This window comes from Crassostrea angulata, chromosome 7, assembly GCF_025612915.1.
Source record: "Crassostrea angulata isolate pt1a10 chromosome 7, ASM2561291v2, whole genome shotgun sequence".
Lineage (NCBI taxonomy): Eukaryota > Metazoa > Mollusca > Bivalvia > Ostreida > Ostreidae > Magallana > Magallana angulata.
In genome coordinates this window covers 42773003-42791474 of record NC_069117.1, presented here as the reverse complement: position 1 = coordinate 42791474, position 18472 = coordinate 42773003, and the positions used below count along the sequence as shown (strand labels likewise).

General features: G+C 32.4%; 1 protein-coding gene across 1 annotated transcript; it reads right to left on the bottom strand.

Moving 5' to 3' along the window:
- Window positions 1–519: 519 nt before the first annotated feature.
- On the bottom strand, window positions 520–17484 carry LOC128191251 (lachesin-like). Its single transcript, XM_052863339.1, has 14 exons — window positions 17283–17484; window positions 14434–14555; window positions 13848–13929; window positions 12520–12696; window positions 11462–11569; window positions 8438–8662; window positions 7866–7901; window positions 7322–7428; window positions 6538–6622; window positions 4165–4332; window positions 2652–2791; window positions 2318–2519; window positions 1767–1994; window positions 520–1487 (listed from the first exon to the last, which is right to left on the bottom strand). The coding sequence occupies exons 1-14, from the start codon at window positions 17329–17331 to the stop codon at window positions 1444–1446; spliced, it is 1773 nt and encodes a 590-aa protein (XP_052719299.1). The 5' UTR covers window positions 17332–17484; the 3' UTR covers window positions 520–1443.
- Between the last annotated feature and the right edge of the window lie 988 nt (window positions 17485–18472).

Here is an 18472-nt window from a genome sequence, read left to right as displayed (position 1 = left end):
ATAAAATTGTCACATCATATAAAGGATTTACAATTGCATGTAAAGCTTTCACCACAATACATAAAGGTTTTACCACCATACATAATGGTTTAAATACACCATAACATGATGTTAGTACTGCATATAATGAACTTATCACCTAATGTCAAGAAGTTGCACTGCATAAAAGGATTTTGCAACAGCACATGAAGAGTGTACCATATAACATAACGATTGAACAATAGTTCATTATGAGTTTAGCTCTGTATGAAATGAGTTTATCATATCATATAAAGATTTATTCATAGCATATAATGGATAAACTACTGCACATTATGATCTTACGACATAACGTAATAATGTTACCACTTCATATAAAGATTTTACCCCTGAATATAATGGTGAAATAACAGTATATAATGATGTTAGCACTGCATATAATGATTTTAGCACTGCATATAATGATATTACTATTGCATATAAAAAATATACCAGTTCATATAATATGAAATTGACCTTAAGGCAGCTATGGCATTCCATAGATAACACTCACTATGATATGTCTGTATCAGTTCGTTGCTGAATCATATAATAAAAAAATCATTGCTGTTTATTCGATCATTGCAATGATTTAGCTACCCGAGAAGTACAATATTCACCGAGCCTATGCTAGGTCAAACTTCACTTGGTACCGACATGATTATCCGGCGCAGTGTTTAATTGTGAATACGAGTGACTATACTATTCTGATAACAACTAGAAGCGGGGTATTGAATGCATTCCGTTTATTTGAAAAGATAAGCATAGGTATAGTTTTTATGCTAAGGTCAAGATCTAGTAAATGATTCCAAACCCCACCGTCACCAACTTTCCTCAGGTCGCCACTCAGTCTTAAGTCTGAGTTTTTACCTCAAATTCATGCACTTTTCATTTAAGAATATGAGTTGTGGACTGAGTTGCATGTTTTGACAATTTTTTTTTCCTATAACTCTTATGACGTCATTACTTTTCGTACTTAACGGCTTTAAAGAAATCACGTAAAAGAATGAAACATTTTCTTGACATTCTATATTTAATTTAAAAACGGAAAAAGAAATCCCGAACCTATATTTAATTTGACATCATTTCAAAGACGTGGCCAGGAAATTGTTAATGCCGATTTGGAGACTCTGTAGGCATTGTACATGTATATTTATTTCATTGGTCAAATTATTTAAAACTATTATTTATTCTATATATTTTATTTAAAATCATTAAAAACATAATTTTTGGCGTTTACCAAAACTTAACGCACTATCAAACAAAGCTATTGTTGAAATAATTTATATACTTCATTAAATTGTAGGCACCTTAAAGTTTCATGACTAGATCTTGACCTTAACGCTAAATATTAGTATAGTTTATTCCTTTCAAAGATAAAACGTATTCAATAGCAAGAATAGTAAGGAGTTGTGTCCCATCGGATCACGGCAGACTCGGGCATCCAGTCCCTTGACAGTCCAATGTTTCTGAAAATCAAAGAATGAGCAGTCAGAAAGTCTAAAGCACTATATTGCCTATTGAATTTTTGAACGTCATCAATATGTTGTAGTTTTATTTTCAGAATGAGTATTCACGTTTGTTGAAGAAACTGATGGCACGAATTGTGTATATTATAAAGGAAATATTATCTTCTGTTGTCAGGGCTTATTACGTTCCTTACACAATGATTATGTTTAAGTAAGACTTATGTTAGCCATTCATTGTAATACAAATACTATGAGAATGACAGAAGAAACATCACTTGCCAATTAATGTGATATTTGCAGATCCAATCCCGTAAACGTTATCTGCTACGCAAATATAGTCTCCGTAATCGTTGGCCTGAACATACTTAACTTTAAGAACTGACCAAAAAGTATTTCTCTCCAACTGAATACCATATTGTTTGGTGATTTCGTATTTATCATATTCTTCAATTTCAAGTCTGCCGTGCTCTGTTTCCATTATCCATTTCACACTTGGTTCGGGGTAACCTGTGGATTAGACAATAACATAAAGATTTTATTAAGAAGTCATCATCTTAAAAAGGAAAATTCACACAAATTAACCATCAGATCTACCTAATATTTAAGATATGATATGTTTAGCTATATAAAGTATTATTTAATAAAAATCCATATAATTTACCTTTCAGATTTAGGTATTTATTTTCCCGTATTTCTATATGGAGCACTTTTTGTAAAGGAGGTCAATACAGTTTAAAAATGGCCACGCCAATCGAGACCTCTTAATCTTTGTGCATTATTTAACGAACATGTACAATAAGAAAGAAAATGTATTTTTATTTTTTTTTTACCTTCAACTACACACACCATTTTAGCATTAAACCTTCTGTTTTGTGCTTGACCGACAACAGAATGCAATGGTGTACAGGAGGGTGGAAAATAAACATTAATGTCCACTTCATGTCTTGCCGACGGACTGATGCCGTTGTCAGCGACACAGGTATATATTCCCCTGTCATTTTTTTGTATATTAGTCAGAGTTAACTGTGTTCCCTAAAAATGAAATTGTATAGGTTGATAAAATTTATAACTTACACTACTTCGTATTCCTTTCCACGGAAAATGGAATGATCAATATTCAACTCGTTAAGTCGCTTTGCAATAGATTGTATTTAAGATCATTACCCTGTGTTTGTACCCAGATGCATATTCCCACGTGATGTTTGGATGCGGGAATCCACTGGCCTCGCATGTTATATTGAGTGAAGATCCCAAGTCAACATTTTGAACAGAAGGCATCTGATTCACTTGTATCTCTGGAGGAGCTATATAAAATAGTCCATATTGAATTCATCACAAAGGGGTAAAATATTATCGAGTTGAGATTAAGAATATGAAAGTCAATGTTATTCGGAGTAATTACTTTGATTCAATTGATCATGTATTTGTCTCACAAATGGGGAGGGGAGGGGTATATTGTATACCCTTTTTGCTGGATTGTACAAATCATAATTGAGATAAACAATCATTTTTTATTTTGCTAATAGTGAAGGTAATATCATAAAATTCCATACTATTTGGCAAACATCCATTTTGTCCTATTCTCTTATATTTTTCACAAATAAATAAATGGTGCATTTTTATAATGCCACTAGACTTTGACCCGTGCATGCACGGGTTGACATTTCATTTCAAATATTTACATAACAAAGCGATAAGCATACAATAATGCTACTTATTTCACTACACTCTCCTTAGTTAGAATAATCTAACTGTGTCTCGGGAAGGCCCTCACCACAGTTATAATGCCTCCCATATACCCGTAATGTAACAGAAAATTGCAGAATCGCTCCAAAACGATTTTGGAGAAAATTAATGAGGTTGCATTGAAAATAACATTCAAATTAATCATAATAACCTTTTTGAGACAGTCACTGTAAATACCTTTCATCTAAAAATTTAATCCATATAATGGAAGAATTCAATACTTTTTCACCGCAGTACACGTATTTTCTTTGCTACAGAGTCAAACGGAACGCATTCAATCGTAAAACCGGGTTCGTAGGACATTTATCATTTTAACTATAAAACCTTCCATCTTCACTCTCCTAAATTTCATGTGAATTTTATGCATGGAATCAAATTTTTTTTTTTTTTTTTTGGTCATCACGATGACAAAAGTAAGTATTAAGTTGATTTGTATATTATGATATTTCATGATATTCTCTCATTACAAATCAAAAATATATATGAACAGAATATTAAACAGATTTCCCATGAACATTTACACGTATTTGTATTATCGTTTCTAAATGTGATATTGTGGAAACATATTAAAATTAAGATCCCGTGAGCGTGAATGTATTGCGCTTGCGCAAGATTGTAAAATCCAAAAAATCCAGATGATTTACGTGATTTTTTTTAAGGAATTTACGTTGATTATTGATAAGCGAAGCTTAATTGAGAAAAAAATATAAACAAACTGGTAACCTTCAAGTACCAATGATGTTTAGAATTTTTAAAACAAAAGACAGTACTTTTCCAATTTATCGGTATTAAAGCCCCAAAATTTGAGTCTATTATTTTAATATAGTAGTATACATGTAGATGTGCATTCCATACCTTTATATAACATAACCCAATATTTCCAATTCATTACTACGCTGAATAATTATAAGGTCATGTTCGTTTTACTTACTTTTCACAGAGAGAAAAGTGGATTTTTCAGGCCAAGCAGAGTTGTCGACTCCATACTTTTTCACAGTACAACTATAAATGCCCATGTCAACTACAGTCAGGTCTCGAATCACCAACATGAATGTAAATCTGGATCCATTGGTATTTACTTGTACACTCAGGTGTGGATCTATAAAACGTAATAACAAATATTATATATATATATATATATATATATATATATATATATATATATATATATATATATATATATATATATATATATAAACACGTGATACTGTTTCATGTATCTAAAGTATGAACGGAAACTATAGTGTTTTAGGCAACAAAAATATTAAACCGATAATAATCATTCAGAATTGGGTTCGTTTGCTTTTTTATTACAGATGTGTTAAGTTAAAAGGGCAGTAAGAAACCAAATAATTTTTGTAATACTTTGTTGCATTTCAGTAAAGATATTATTGATTCTTGTATCAATAGAGTTTAGGAACATTTGTAAAACAAAATTTATGTAACAACGAGAGAATTATTAATGTAACATCGTGACTGTCCAAAATATATGATTGCGCCCACGAGAAAAGGGTGCTTTTGACATTTTTAACAAAACAGAGAAACAACGTCACAAACAAATGACGTTGCGTCATAACGTCGTCTGAAAAGCGTAAAATTTATGAAGCGTCATTTTCATCGCTTATAGTTTTTATACCTTTTTTAAAATTTATTTTCACTTTTTCTCGAATCATCTCTTATTATACTTTATTTGCACACAAATTTGATTGACTACATGTATTTCTATTTTTCCCGATATTAGCTCAATGTTCCAAATTGGCTACATGTATGTTTTTTTGCTATTAATTTGCAATTGATTTTAGGTGTCTGTTTCACCTTTTTACATCACAAATAAAAAAATATAATCTTATTTTAAAGATAGGAAATAATTATTCAGACGACATACTGTAGATTCCTTATTGTACCTAATTCCGCGATTCAGCAGTTTCCACCAAATCGCGAATGCCGAATTTTTATATTAGGAATAAGGAATCATTCTTTGAGTATTATGAGGTGATCATTTTGGTCGAGGCGTGATCAAATCCAATAAAGCCAGAAGGGCTTTATGATAGATTTGATCACGCCCGACCGAAATTATCACTTCATAATATTCCTTATTACTTATATTTATATAATTTTAGGCCATCGTACGATTAAATCTTTAAATATAAATAAGCAAACCCCGCCGCCGCCTCAATTTGACACCATTTGTATTAGTGGTTATATAGTACAAAATCGATACGTAGTGTTATCACAGACAAAGACACTGGATAATGTAAATACATGTATTATAGTTGAATGTAGGTTACAATTGTCAAAAAAAGCCAGATTTTAAAATTCGCGAGATGCGCTTCTCCCGATATTTATTCTTCGTGTTTAAATAGGAATCTACGCTAAAAGTGTGTTCATTAAGAAAGCAAAAAAAGAAAAAAAACCCTAACAAATACATGTACATGTATCGTCTTTATTCAGCAAGTACCGTTGCCAGTATTGTTTTAACGATGTACGACTTTTTAATTTATGCTGCATATACATATTCTATAAACTTTTTTTCCTAAATTATTTTTTGATAGATTATTAAAAATGCAGTAACTAGAAACATGTCTGGTTGAACAAGCTGAAAAGAAGACAGTAAAAAATCTGTTTTTAAAAAAAACCCGATGAAATGTCTGCAGTTCTGCACATATCTCGCCGATCCGGTACATGCGCGGATCCAGAAAATTTTTCCAGGGGGGGGGGGGTCCGAAGGATAATTGTGTTTGCCAGGGGGGGTCCGAGGCATATTTTCGCGATAATTTTACTATGTAAATTTAATAAATTTTCATTTTCCGGGGGGGGGGGGGGTCGGGACCCCCCCGACCCCCCCCTCTAGATCCGCGCATGCGGTAAATACTTGTATTGTTTAATTTGTCCTAAGTTTAAATAGTATGTGCTTGTGTTTCCTCACACAATCTTAATGTTTAGTAAACCGCTGCATTTACATGTACAAAATGAATCTGATATGCCATTAAAAAACCCCACAATTTCTTGTTTTTATTCTATTAGGCCGAGTCTTATTATTTCTACTCCATGTATTTTGATGAAATTTCCTGCATGAAGTTTTACTGTTATATAAATTGTTCTTAGATAAAAAAAAAATTAGTGACCCCGATTTCCTGTGTTGTCTTGAATGTTATCAATTTTTTTTAGAAGGCCCTATTGGAATTTGTTGAAGATGCGCTAAATCTCACTTTTTGCGCATATTTTTTGTATCTTTGTCCATGATTTCTTTTCGACCGATCGATTTAATATTATATAATCAACTTTGTTCTATGCACTCCCTTACCGTCATTAATTATGTTGGCGTCTTCACTTAAATTAATCAAATAATCGCTTTCATCATAGCTTCTCCCGTGTCTTGCCCACATGACCTTTAGAAAAGATATGATTACATGAATTTGATGTTACCAGTGTTATTTATTCCATTATCTTTGCACAAAATACATTTTTAATTGTTCAGAAAATATGCTTTAAAGCTACAACTTTGATTTTATACATAAATTGGATATATATGATAAGGTTTAACTTTTTGTTATACTTGTGACGTTACATGGGAATATTTCATATTTTAAATAAGTTTTTTGTTAGAGAGTTTTGAATTTGTTCGCTTTTAGGAAAAATCATTTTTTTGGATTTCCCAAAAAAAATGGAACAAAAACAAAAGAAATACAATAGTTAACTTTGTTATGGCTTGTAACAGTGTGCGTACAAGTATATCCAATAAGTTAAATGCCGGAAAAAAAACAACAGCAATACGATAAAATTAATTAAAGGGGCAATTAAAATTAATTCCTTGCGTTTAATTTGGTATCCACAGTTTTCCTATGTTAAGATTCGACACCCCCCTTTTCAATTGTTGCCCCACCCTACCACCGATTTGAACAAACTTAAATCTACATTACCCGAGGATGCTTTCATGTACGATAAAACAAACATTGACTACGTTTTGCGACGTGAAATATATGTCTGTAGTCTTTCGAAATCTTAGTACATAATCAAATCTGCCATAAAGTTGTCTAATTTATCTAATGAGATATCCAATGTTTTTAATGCTTAAATTGTTTACTTACGACTGTATCATAACCCTTGTTGGCCACTGTGCAGTTTAAATACGCTGTCTCTCCTTCTTTCTTTATATCAGGTAAAATGTCACCAACAATTTCAGGTAGCGCCGATACTTAATGAAAGTAAATGTTCAATAAACATGTGTCATGAACCGTTAAAAATATGAACGTATTCTGATACATTTCAAATACCTAGAGTAAGTAGAAATCATATCTAGAGGGTTTACGTCGCATGAAATATCACATCTGACAAATTAGATCAAACAATAGAATTCCTTGTCAAATGCATATTGAGGGATTTATATCAGAAGCATTACTTGAATGGCTCCAAAGTACTAGTATGAAGGTTAACTTCGTAAATCTACTTTACTGAAATATCAACTCTTCCAAAGAAAAAGTAGGTTATTGAAATGGTGAAAAAGGCGGGCGGTCGGTTGGCAAAAAGCAACCCCTTTTGAACGGATAACTCCTCCTAGAGTTTTCAAAGAATACATGTATATTTAATCATTTTAATGATGTAAAATTAAAGACCACAATGACTTTTTCTTACCTTCAGTGAAACCTACAATCCCCGGTTTCAGAAGCTCTGTGATAAAAAAGATAATATTTATTTAACATTTCAGTTCATTCTTTGTGGTTTCTTTTATACTGTTTCGTTGCCATTAAATAACTTAAGTTAAAATGGTTCCAAACCCAAAGGTCCCGCCTTTTATTTTTACTTTTACATTGAAGTTTAAGAGCATTCAGAAATATATATTTCTATCAGTAATTTTCAGTACTTTCAATAGCACTTCAAATGTAGAATCATCACTAAATGTGTTCATATAATATAAAAAAATCATGAATGTATAATTTAGAACTTAATTAAAATCCTTAAAATTTTAAATCGTTTTGTATTACAAATTTAATTAAACTAATATCATTTATTAATTAAAGTATATACTAAAATAATAAAAAAAAAACTGATTAAAAATCATAAAAACAAATGATTAAACCTTGGTTGTATCATATTTGTTTTAGTTTTGCATTCGTTTATTTCCAATTCTTTATTCTTTAAACAAACAACAAAACAAATGTATGTACCATGCACATCCCTCATCTGAGCAAAAATGTCAAACTTACTGTTTAATCGGATAGAAGCTTCGGCTCTGCCATGACTGTTATCACCTCTACAAACATAGTTATCGAATCCCACGAATTCTACTTTCTTGACCAGAAGCGTGGACAAAATGAATTCTTTGACGTTGATGTCCTTTTCAGTGATGTCATATTGATCATCGTCCAGGATTTCAATCAGATCTCCATTTTCGGACTCTTTCATCCACTTTATTGCTGGTGGCGGATTTCCTTTAATTAGAAAGAACACCAATTTATTACTTTCTTTTTAAATTAAAGATATCCAGCGGCATTTTTAATTTTATTTTCAAATGTATAAATGTGCTTTTTTCAAGTTTTACAATTGAACATGTGTCTATGAGGCTGATTCATTGATATAAGAAAAGATGATAAGAATATTAAGAATTTACAATCCGTCGAAATAAGAAGAACAAAGAAGATGGGTGGATAAGGCGTGTAAAATGCCCATGCAAGGTCGGACAAGATACTGAAAAATTAAAATATCAAATCCATCTGATATTTCTTAAAGTATCATTTAAAACAATATATATATATATATATATATATATATATATATATATATATATATATATATATATATATATATATATATATAATTTAACATATCATTGATTTTAAACCTATAAATATGTTCAATACCGGGAATATGTTGACTCAAACAGACGTACGAGGGTTGTTCGGAAATTATTGAGACATTTTCTCTTATTCTTTAAGTAAAAAAGACAAACTCTTGAAATTTTACCAAAACGTAAATCAGGATAGAGTTTATCGATATGAAAAATTTCTTGTTCATGGCATGAATAGATCATTCCTAGTAAGCTGACCAACGTGCCTTCGTCCTGTAACCCGGCGCAACCGCAAACTTTTCGCAACGTCATTTTAACGCTTCTTATTGCTCCCGTGTTTTAAACACCTTACAAATGAACTGAAATAAGAATTATTCTTTATTTCTCATCTTTTGTTTTAATTTCAAGAAGTCATCATTTACATTTTCTCTCATTCTTGTTTTTTTTAGAGAAAAAATCGAGTTATTTTTACCCGAAAGTCTAATTACTGTGAATGTCTCCTGCAGTCATTTTTTACATATTTTAGAACTGTTGACAACAGTTAGTGTGTCAAAAGTTGTTAATTAATCCCTTTGGCCTAACTCTAGTTAAACAATCAGTGAAAAAAAATATGATGAACTGAAGTTCTATACCTTGTCTTGTCATCGTATAGTTTTTTTTACGCAATTGCGTGGCTTTAAAAGGTCTTCTTCTGAGATTTCCACCAGTTTAATGGTTTTCGTTGCGCCGCTGTGACGTCAAAATTCAATGTAAAGTCGTTGTCAGATTTTTATTGTTTGGTAAATATATGTGTACCATATCCGTATTTCAACTCAAACATCAGTGAAACTTAATCAACAGTTAGTCGCAAAGAATAGCAAAATGAACATATTTAATTTGATTTCTTTTGTCATTAACTGTAATTCTACGGACACTTATAATGTAGATTGTTTAAGTTGTTTAATCTCCGAGTTCATGGCTGCGCCGGGTACCCCGACCACCGACTTGTTTATCTTCTGTCGTGAACAAAATATTAAATATTCTTTTAATATTACTTTGTTTTATTATTTGTTGGTGTTTCGTCAATGTCTATGCCAATTTTCACCAAAATTCGTCACTTAGAAAAGAAAATAATCGATTTGTCTCAATAATTTCCGAACAACCCTCGTATACGTATCAAGACCTGCAAATAGTGTCATTTTTTTTAGAAATTTAAGGCATTTTCTTATATAGAGTGGGTCTGTGATCCATATTTTTCTCATAGCCTAAATAAGGTTTAATGGAAAACAAACCGATTTCAATCAACAAAAACGTGGAGAGGTGACCCACTATACATTAAAAAAATTATTTTGTATCCCAACATTTGAACGTTTTAAAAAATAATACAAGTCCGTAAATTCGAGGCCAAAGTGATACATAGTATTTAAACAGCTTACTTTGTTGTGTCTGAAATGGCTCAGTGGTTAGAGCACCCGACATAAGTAAACCTTATATATCCAGGGTTTTTATGTTATGGGTTCGATACCAGAGAAATTTAAGACAAAAATTTTTCTTATCTTTTGTTAAATATATTAAAAACTGAATATAGTTAGAAATTGTGCTTTTGCAAATTTGAATTAAAATATATTTCAATAGATTTGTATTGTATTTTACGACTAAACTGAATGGGTATTTGCGCTATCTTATCCCCCCCTCCCCAATCTTCTTTTTATCAGATAGTTTGCTAGGTGACATTTGGGAGAAAACATGAAAAGACAAACCTATAAGAACTCGTAAGACTCAAGAACCTCTCTTATACAACATGTACGCTTTTGGTGTCTACCATGTACTGTATATGTAAACACAAGAAAATTCAACATTGTTGCCAATATATTTTGATAACAATAAAACACACATTTCAAAGAGTTTGGCCAGTTCCATTTCAGGTGGGGGTTTTTGGCCAGATTTGCAAAACTTATAACATTTATATCTATTCTCCGGAAGGGGGGGGGGTCGGACACATACAATGTATATTTTGTGCGGTAATTTTGAATTTATCCAATCTATCAAGTTAATGTTAAAGTAATGATTCACCGTTATTTTCATTTTATTTCAAACAGCGTTTTATCTGATCGAAACCTTTCAAGTAAAAAAGTTATTGCACAAATTACACGTGTTCAAGTCCAATCAAGTCAAAAATTATTATTATCGCAGCCGAGTATTAAATGGATGTAGAAAAACTAAATTCCTATTTTATTTCAAATTTTTTTACATACATTTACTTCCAAAAAATGTTGGATGGATTCCATGATAATTCTTTTTTATATGCAAATGTAAGATGCCAAAAAACAGGTGGGGTGGGGGGGGGGGGGCAGTCCATCTTGCCCCCCCCCCCCCGCCCCCCCCCCCCCCCCCAAATGCTATGTGCCTGTTGTGCATGCAAATTCGACTGATAGTACATGTACATTAACCGTATTTTTTTTACCTGTAATAATACATTGAAGTTTTGCGCTCAGTCCTCTGTATGTAAATTGATCTACTACTGGGTTTATTGGTTTGCAGGTAGGTTCAGGGTCAATTGTTACAGGAACCGCTGTATAATGTTAAAATATCAGCAAGTATAATGAAGAAATTCCAGTATATAACGAAGAAATATTGGCATATAATGAAGAAATGCCAGCATACAATGAAAACTTAATCTCATACTATATAACATGTCAAATCTATCAAAAAGCCCAAAGCCCTCTGGGCTTTGTTGGATTTTCAAGATCATGCCCTGACTATAATGGGGAGATCATAATATCCAAAGAATTATTCCTTACACCTTAAATACTGGCAAAATAATTATTGTCAATTTGTAATTTTTCCTTGGTATTTAACAATGAATATTGCACACATCTTCCTAATTCACAGTTTGGCTGAGTATTTCTTGATTTTCTTACAGCTGCTCTTATAGGAAATTTTATATAGGCCTACATGTAAGTTACTCTTTATCCATCTATTTAACTTTGTCGCTTACTAAAAAATATTTACATTTTCTAGTGTCTTTCTCTGTGATAACACTGCATATCAATTTTGTACTATAGAACTCATGACTTCAAATGACGCCAAATTGACGCCACCGGGGTTTGCTTATTTATATTTAAATATTTAATCATACGATTGTTTAAAATTATATAAATATAAGTAATATGGAATCATTCTTTGAATATTATGAGGTTATAATTTCGGTCGGGGCGTGATCAAATCTATCATAAAGCTCTTCGGGCTTTATTGGATTTGATCACGCCCCGGCAATAATTATCACCTCATAATACTCAAAGAATGATCCATTATTCCTTAAAAAACTCTCTGCACCGTTGTATTTTATGCATGTAAATAAATAATTAAAAACATGTCGCTTTGGCGGTCTCTCTGCTACTTTTAGTGGAACCTTTTAGTAAATTGTAATCAAGCTTATTAATTAAATGTCATAAAACTAAGTCAGATACATGTACTAATATGTTGGCCACTGCCACTTAAATGAATTTCATTAATACTTACACTGCACTGTCAAATTACCAGTCTTTCTAGGGTAGTACTGTTCGAAATTTCTCATTTCAACGATTTCTAAAACGCACATGTATTCGCCAGCATCCGCCTTTTCGAGGTATTTGATCTCCAGCGTGTACGTGCTTTTGTCTCCAACATTGCGTATCTTTACAGCGTATTTATACTCATCTGTGCAATAAAAAAGAAAATAGCATTTGATCCTATACGTTTCAATTGTGAAATGAGAATATATTTCATAATGAGTTTATCGCATGAATTACATTTAAATTCATATTTTAAAAAATCTCCCCTCCCCCTGACTTTTGTGTGGGAGCCTGTAAAAATTATAAAGAAATTAAGAAAACTATCATTACAATAGAAGAGAATCATGTAGGTGTGTCGTGCTACCACCCCCCCCCCCCCCCCCCCCCCCCCCCCCCCCGCCGGTGTTTCATTTTTTTTTCGTCCGACTGCTAAAACATATAAATATATATTAAATCTAAAGAATATATATGAAAAAATGCTGAATAAATCGAAGTTAATATAGATTTGGATTTGTTAGTTTGTGCTTATTTGCTGTTGAATTTTGAACCGGTTTCATGATCAAAATTCCACGATGCTGGTCAATTTTCAACGGATTGGGGTCTTAATTCAACGCCGTTGGTCTCAATATTCAACGATCAAAAATGACCCCCGGGTCAACTTTCAACCCGGGTCACAATTCTTCGTTACGCCGGCAGCTAGTAGTCATTAAGGAAATACAATTTATTTATTTTTTTCAAATGAAGAACATCTGTTTTACTATCTAGAGTGTAACATCAGGTCAAATAAAAAATAACGTTCTAACAGTTTTTACTTAGAATTCATTATATTTAATCATCGCCGTGTGCAACCAGATGTAGATATACTAACTTGATAGACAGGATGAAATTGAATTAAATAAATCGTAATTGCATGATGCATATCAGAGAGATATACGCGTAGATACCGGTCATTATTTTCAATGCCACATGTCAGAACATTAAATGTCATAAATGTGTCTTATTTTCCCCCTCTAGTGTTGCAACCTGTGTGAAATTTTGATGTTTAAATCGCTCTCATAGGTTTAGGATATAGAATGACATTTGGAAGATTTAAGTAAGGAATAACATTTTTATGTCATCGCTTATAATACAAACGTATTATCATATGATGAGCTTTGAATAGAGAACATGTAACAATTTATTTATTGTTACCCGTTGCCAAGTGTGTTGCTAACGCTGAGAGTAATAGAAAACTGCGCCCAAACCAATTAGATTTCAGTATTTAACATGAAAGTATAATAATAAGATTTTTATTACCCCAAATGACAACTTCTTCATCACTGATTATAGACATAGATGGATGAATTGGAATCCTTGTTGGCACTTTTCTCCATTGTACCTAGAAAAAAGTTTGGAACAGAAATTCTTACAAGGCGTTAATCATTTTAATAATAATCAGAATATCTTTTTATAGAATTAGTTTCAATGTTATATGATATAGCCAGCTATACAATCATATGATATGCATTGCTTTATATACTGTATACAGGGTTATTTTCGCTCCCGTTTTATTTTTGCCCCTTTCGCCCTTGTTGTTAGCGGGCGAATTTAAGACTTGGCGAATTCTGATGTCTTCAATTATTTTTCTTTAAACACAAATGTGTCTTGGCGAATTCAAGACGGGGCGAAACCGTTGTAAGTGTAGAAGGGCGAAAATTACACGGGGCGAAAATAACCCTGTACACAGTATTCATGTTTATTTACATTTATTTCTTTATCCATAATTTATTACTATGTAGCATTTTTGACGTGTTTAAACCCAGTAAATAACGAACACAATAAACAATAAAAAAAGAGTAGTCTGATAAGAAACTAGTGAAAATCAAAAGGCCACAGTGCTTACCCTAGAGGTTGGAAAATTTTTTACCACTGTGCAGTTCAAATTAGCTGTTTGAAAAATCTGTTTTACTTCCGGATTGATTTCTTCCACAATGCCCAAGCCCGGAAATTCCTGCTGTGTGTTAACTTAAATAGGAAGGCATATCAAAGTGAGACATGTTACTTTTATTATACTTCATTATAATCATTCTATATAACGCGTTATCTGATTGGTTCTAGACAATCACGTGTCAGGGCAATAAATTTAAACTTTACATTTTCCTGTCAAAGTCATTTTTTTTTTTAGCATATTCCATCCCTTTTGAAAGCCACGTGAATTTTCATTTCATGCGTATGAAGAATCACGAGGGTGAGCATACATGTACGATGTAATCATAAATGAAATGTAATGATTAATTCTAAAAATATCGTTTTAAACCCATTATTAGCAGAAAACTGACATAGAAAGAAAGCGATGATCATTCACTACAGATGTATGTTATTGCTGTGCAATAGCTGAAAACGATTAGAACTCGATGTATTCAAAATTACAACCTGTGGTTTGTTATGATAAACAATTTATTACATGAACGTCCGTGAAATATGGGGATTTATTCCTCCCAAAAATCATATTTCCCGAGGGCAACATGATTTTCCCGGAGGGAACGTGAAAATATGATGCTTAGTTAACAGCATAATTATCTTAAGCAGGCTCACTACACCTCGAAAGAGTTTCCCAAGTCAGTAGAACATTACTTGATGGCGAATTCGCACTCGTGATCTACGCTTCACAAGCCCAATACTTTCACCACTCGGCAGTGATGATATACAACGCACTTTGAAAAATTACGCACTTTGAAAAAAATTTCAAAGTGCGTTAATTTTTGGACCAAGTCAACGCACTTTGAAAAAAAATATTTTTTTTTTCAAAGTGCGTTGATATCGTCGATACTTCATTGCTTAGCAACTGCATTTTCCTTTTTTGAGTATGCAGCAAATTTTACTCTTGTCTGGTACACTGGGCTATGCCTTAACGAATATGATTTATATATATATGAATAATGGAGATCAATGTATAATACATTTCAACTGGCTTATTGCAAATATGGTGTAAAAAAGGATACCTTAGTTCTGTTTATCAAAAACAATATTATCTTTTAGAAGATCAGTGCGAGAAAATTAACACACATCCTAATGCTTGTTTTTTAAGTTTAAAATAATTAAGTGATCGTTAATGTTAATTATATTCTTTTATTGAAGTGATTTATTTGATTAGAATACGAAAAGAGGGTTATTGATGAAACACATAGATTCTTTAACATACTAATAGAGAAATTATTGTTCGGCCAGCCAGTTTTCTCAATAACACTGCATGTACTTATACAGAGCATATTTCTTTTTCCGATCTTAAATGTTTACCCAAAGTTGTTGAATATCACATGTTTTTGAAGGAAAAATGAGGGGTAGGCGACCTTCTTCTTGTAATCAATTAAATGATGCACTGGTATTTGACCTGTATCTTTGGTTAACCTCCACCCCGCCCCCATCCCCGTTCTAAATACGGTAAATTAGATTCACAAGTGTTAATAAATCATCATACTATCAACAAATTAGAAATTCAGTTCCAGAATTTGTGATATAAAAATATTTTTTCAAAGTGCGCTAAGAGTGTTGATACTATAAAATGTTGATGCACCTTCATAAAAAATTTCAAAGTGGGTTAACTTGGTCCAAAACTTAATGCACTTTGCAAAAAATTTTCAAAGTGCGTTGATTTTGTCTAAAAAAAATTTCAAAGTGCGTAATTTTTTCAAAGTACGTTGCCACAAACCAATTCGATTGATGCAAACAATTTAACAAAACATTTAAACCGCCATCCGGTGATGTTGTGTCTTCAGAAGTAGAAAATATTGATGAATAAGCTACCCAAAGTTTCACGATAACATTACAGAATCATAAAGATTATAATTATTAATTATTCTGCAGTATTATATGGTTTGATTGTACAAAGTGTTCATTTCTGTAAGGTTTCCATGAGCTAGATGACGCGAAGTGAATACGGAGAACGGAGTTAGTAAAAAGCTACAGAAAGCAATGGAAATAAACTGTGAACGATTGGAGCAGGCAATAGAATGTTGAAACAAGTAGTAGACGAAAGTTGTATGCAGAAACAATATCGCTTCGTTTACAGTATTTTTGCAGCATATGTAATATGGTAGAAGAGAGCGATCAAGTAAAGTAAATTCACAATAGTGACAAAACCTATGAGGGAAGATGAGATTGAATATTATCACTTCAATCTACAATTCAAGTGAACTAAAAAAAAAAGAGAAAATGGTATGATGAAAATTGCTCATGTAATGGAGGGGGTATCGATAAGAGCAAGCATTGGCAGACAGAAGGGGTAAGTGGTACTTTCATTGAGAAAATGCAGTAAAAGCGTGTGTAAAAGTCATGCACGGATCCAAAAAATTTCCCCCGGGGGTGGGAGGTGGAGATGATAGTTGTGTTTGCAGACAGGGTGGGGGGGGGGGGGGGGGGGTGGTGGTGGTCCAGGCCTAATCTCGGTACCTTTGCTATGATAATTTTAAAAGAAATTTAAATTTCCCCTGGGTGCGACTCCCTTTCCTCCAGATTCGAGCATGAGGAATGATATGGGCAGAAAGAAATATCACAAATTCGAGGTAATTCTTCAGAACATGAATTTTATTCATTCTCAAGATGTATGCAAGAGAAAATAAAATCTAAAACTGTACAGGGTCTCAAAGAACCAAAGAGTACACAAAATGAGTATTTGTAGATAATGAGATGGTCTTCTTGGCAAAATACTTCTTTTACTTTTAGAAAACTAAAATAAAAATATATCAAACTTACCAAGTACAGGAAATAGCGCAATTGCTACAAGAATCAAAGTGCTTATCATCTTCGAGTATCTTCAAGTTCCTTCTGGTTTAGTTTAAAGGATTCTTCAAGGTTTCAGACGCAGGTCAGAACCCATGTACAGAGCTGGGTTGGTCGTTCTCCAAAGCATTAACCAAATCCTATTAATACATGTACAATGCACCACGTGATCAGTTTATCCAATATTACTTCTGCACTGCATGTAAACATATATTTTGTCCATACAATTTTACACATTATAACAACCTTGGTTTATAAAAGCGCATTAAAATACTAGGTCCATCTGCGATTTTTCCTGGAAATGCAAGCCATTACTAAATGTCATCCATTTAATGAGAATTAAATGAAATTGATAATTGCCTATATCCTTGATATTCATCATACACGCGAGCTTTATTACAACCGGCGAAGTATTTAGCAATAAATCAAAAGACCATCTGTTAAAATATGGCTTATTTTCTATAAACTGATACGGTAGTTATTTTATTATCATTTCAAATCACAGAGAACAAAGTAACATCACTTTATGTTATATTGTACAGAGCAACCCAGTTTCATATGTCCTTTCTCTATTTTAGCTCACCTGAGGAAATAGGTCAAATGAGCTTTTTCAGGAAAAAATGGACCATTTTCAATCTTAGCTTGCACTAACAACCTCTTATGGAAAAGGACATTAATTGTTAAAAGAAAATGAGGTGTGGGTGGTTTATTTTACACAGAGAGAGAGAGAGAGAGAGAGAGAGAGAGAGAGAGAGACTCGAATATAACGTACACGAAATAGAATGTAGCGAATAACAGCTATAACGAATTCTTATTCAGATTCCGGCAAAATTCTTAACCTTTAGAAAATTATCGTATACCGGCTATAACATATATGATTTTAAAATCTTCGCTATCAAAGTTTTAACGTATTTTAACGTCTTTTATCATTCATATAACGAATGTTTTCCACAACAAATTACATTCGAGTTACATGAAACTTTAAGATGCATATCTTAAATATTCAAACATAACCATCAACTACACCGGAATTGCTCATATCAACCCCAAAATAATCTTCATTAGGTAATTCCAAATTCTACAACAACAAAAAAACACAAAACAAAAAATGAGCAAACAAAGGTATCGCCCCGTCTTGAATTTGTTACACAATTGTTTTTAAA

Bases quoted from the DNA above. Each gene is read 5' to 3' on its own strand.
- LOC128191251 (XM_052863339.1), bottom strand. From the start codon at position 17,331: ATGATAAGCACTTTGATTCTTGTAGCAATTGCGCTATTTCCTGTACTT. The intron at 4,333-6,537 runs GTAAGGGAGTGC...TACGTTTTATAG, and splicing joins CGCCAACATAATTAATGACG to ATCCACACCTGAGTGTACAA. The intron at 1,488-1,766 runs GCAAGTGATGTT...TTTGATTTTCAG, and splicing joins TGCAAATATCACATTAATTG to AAACATTGGACTGTCAAGGG.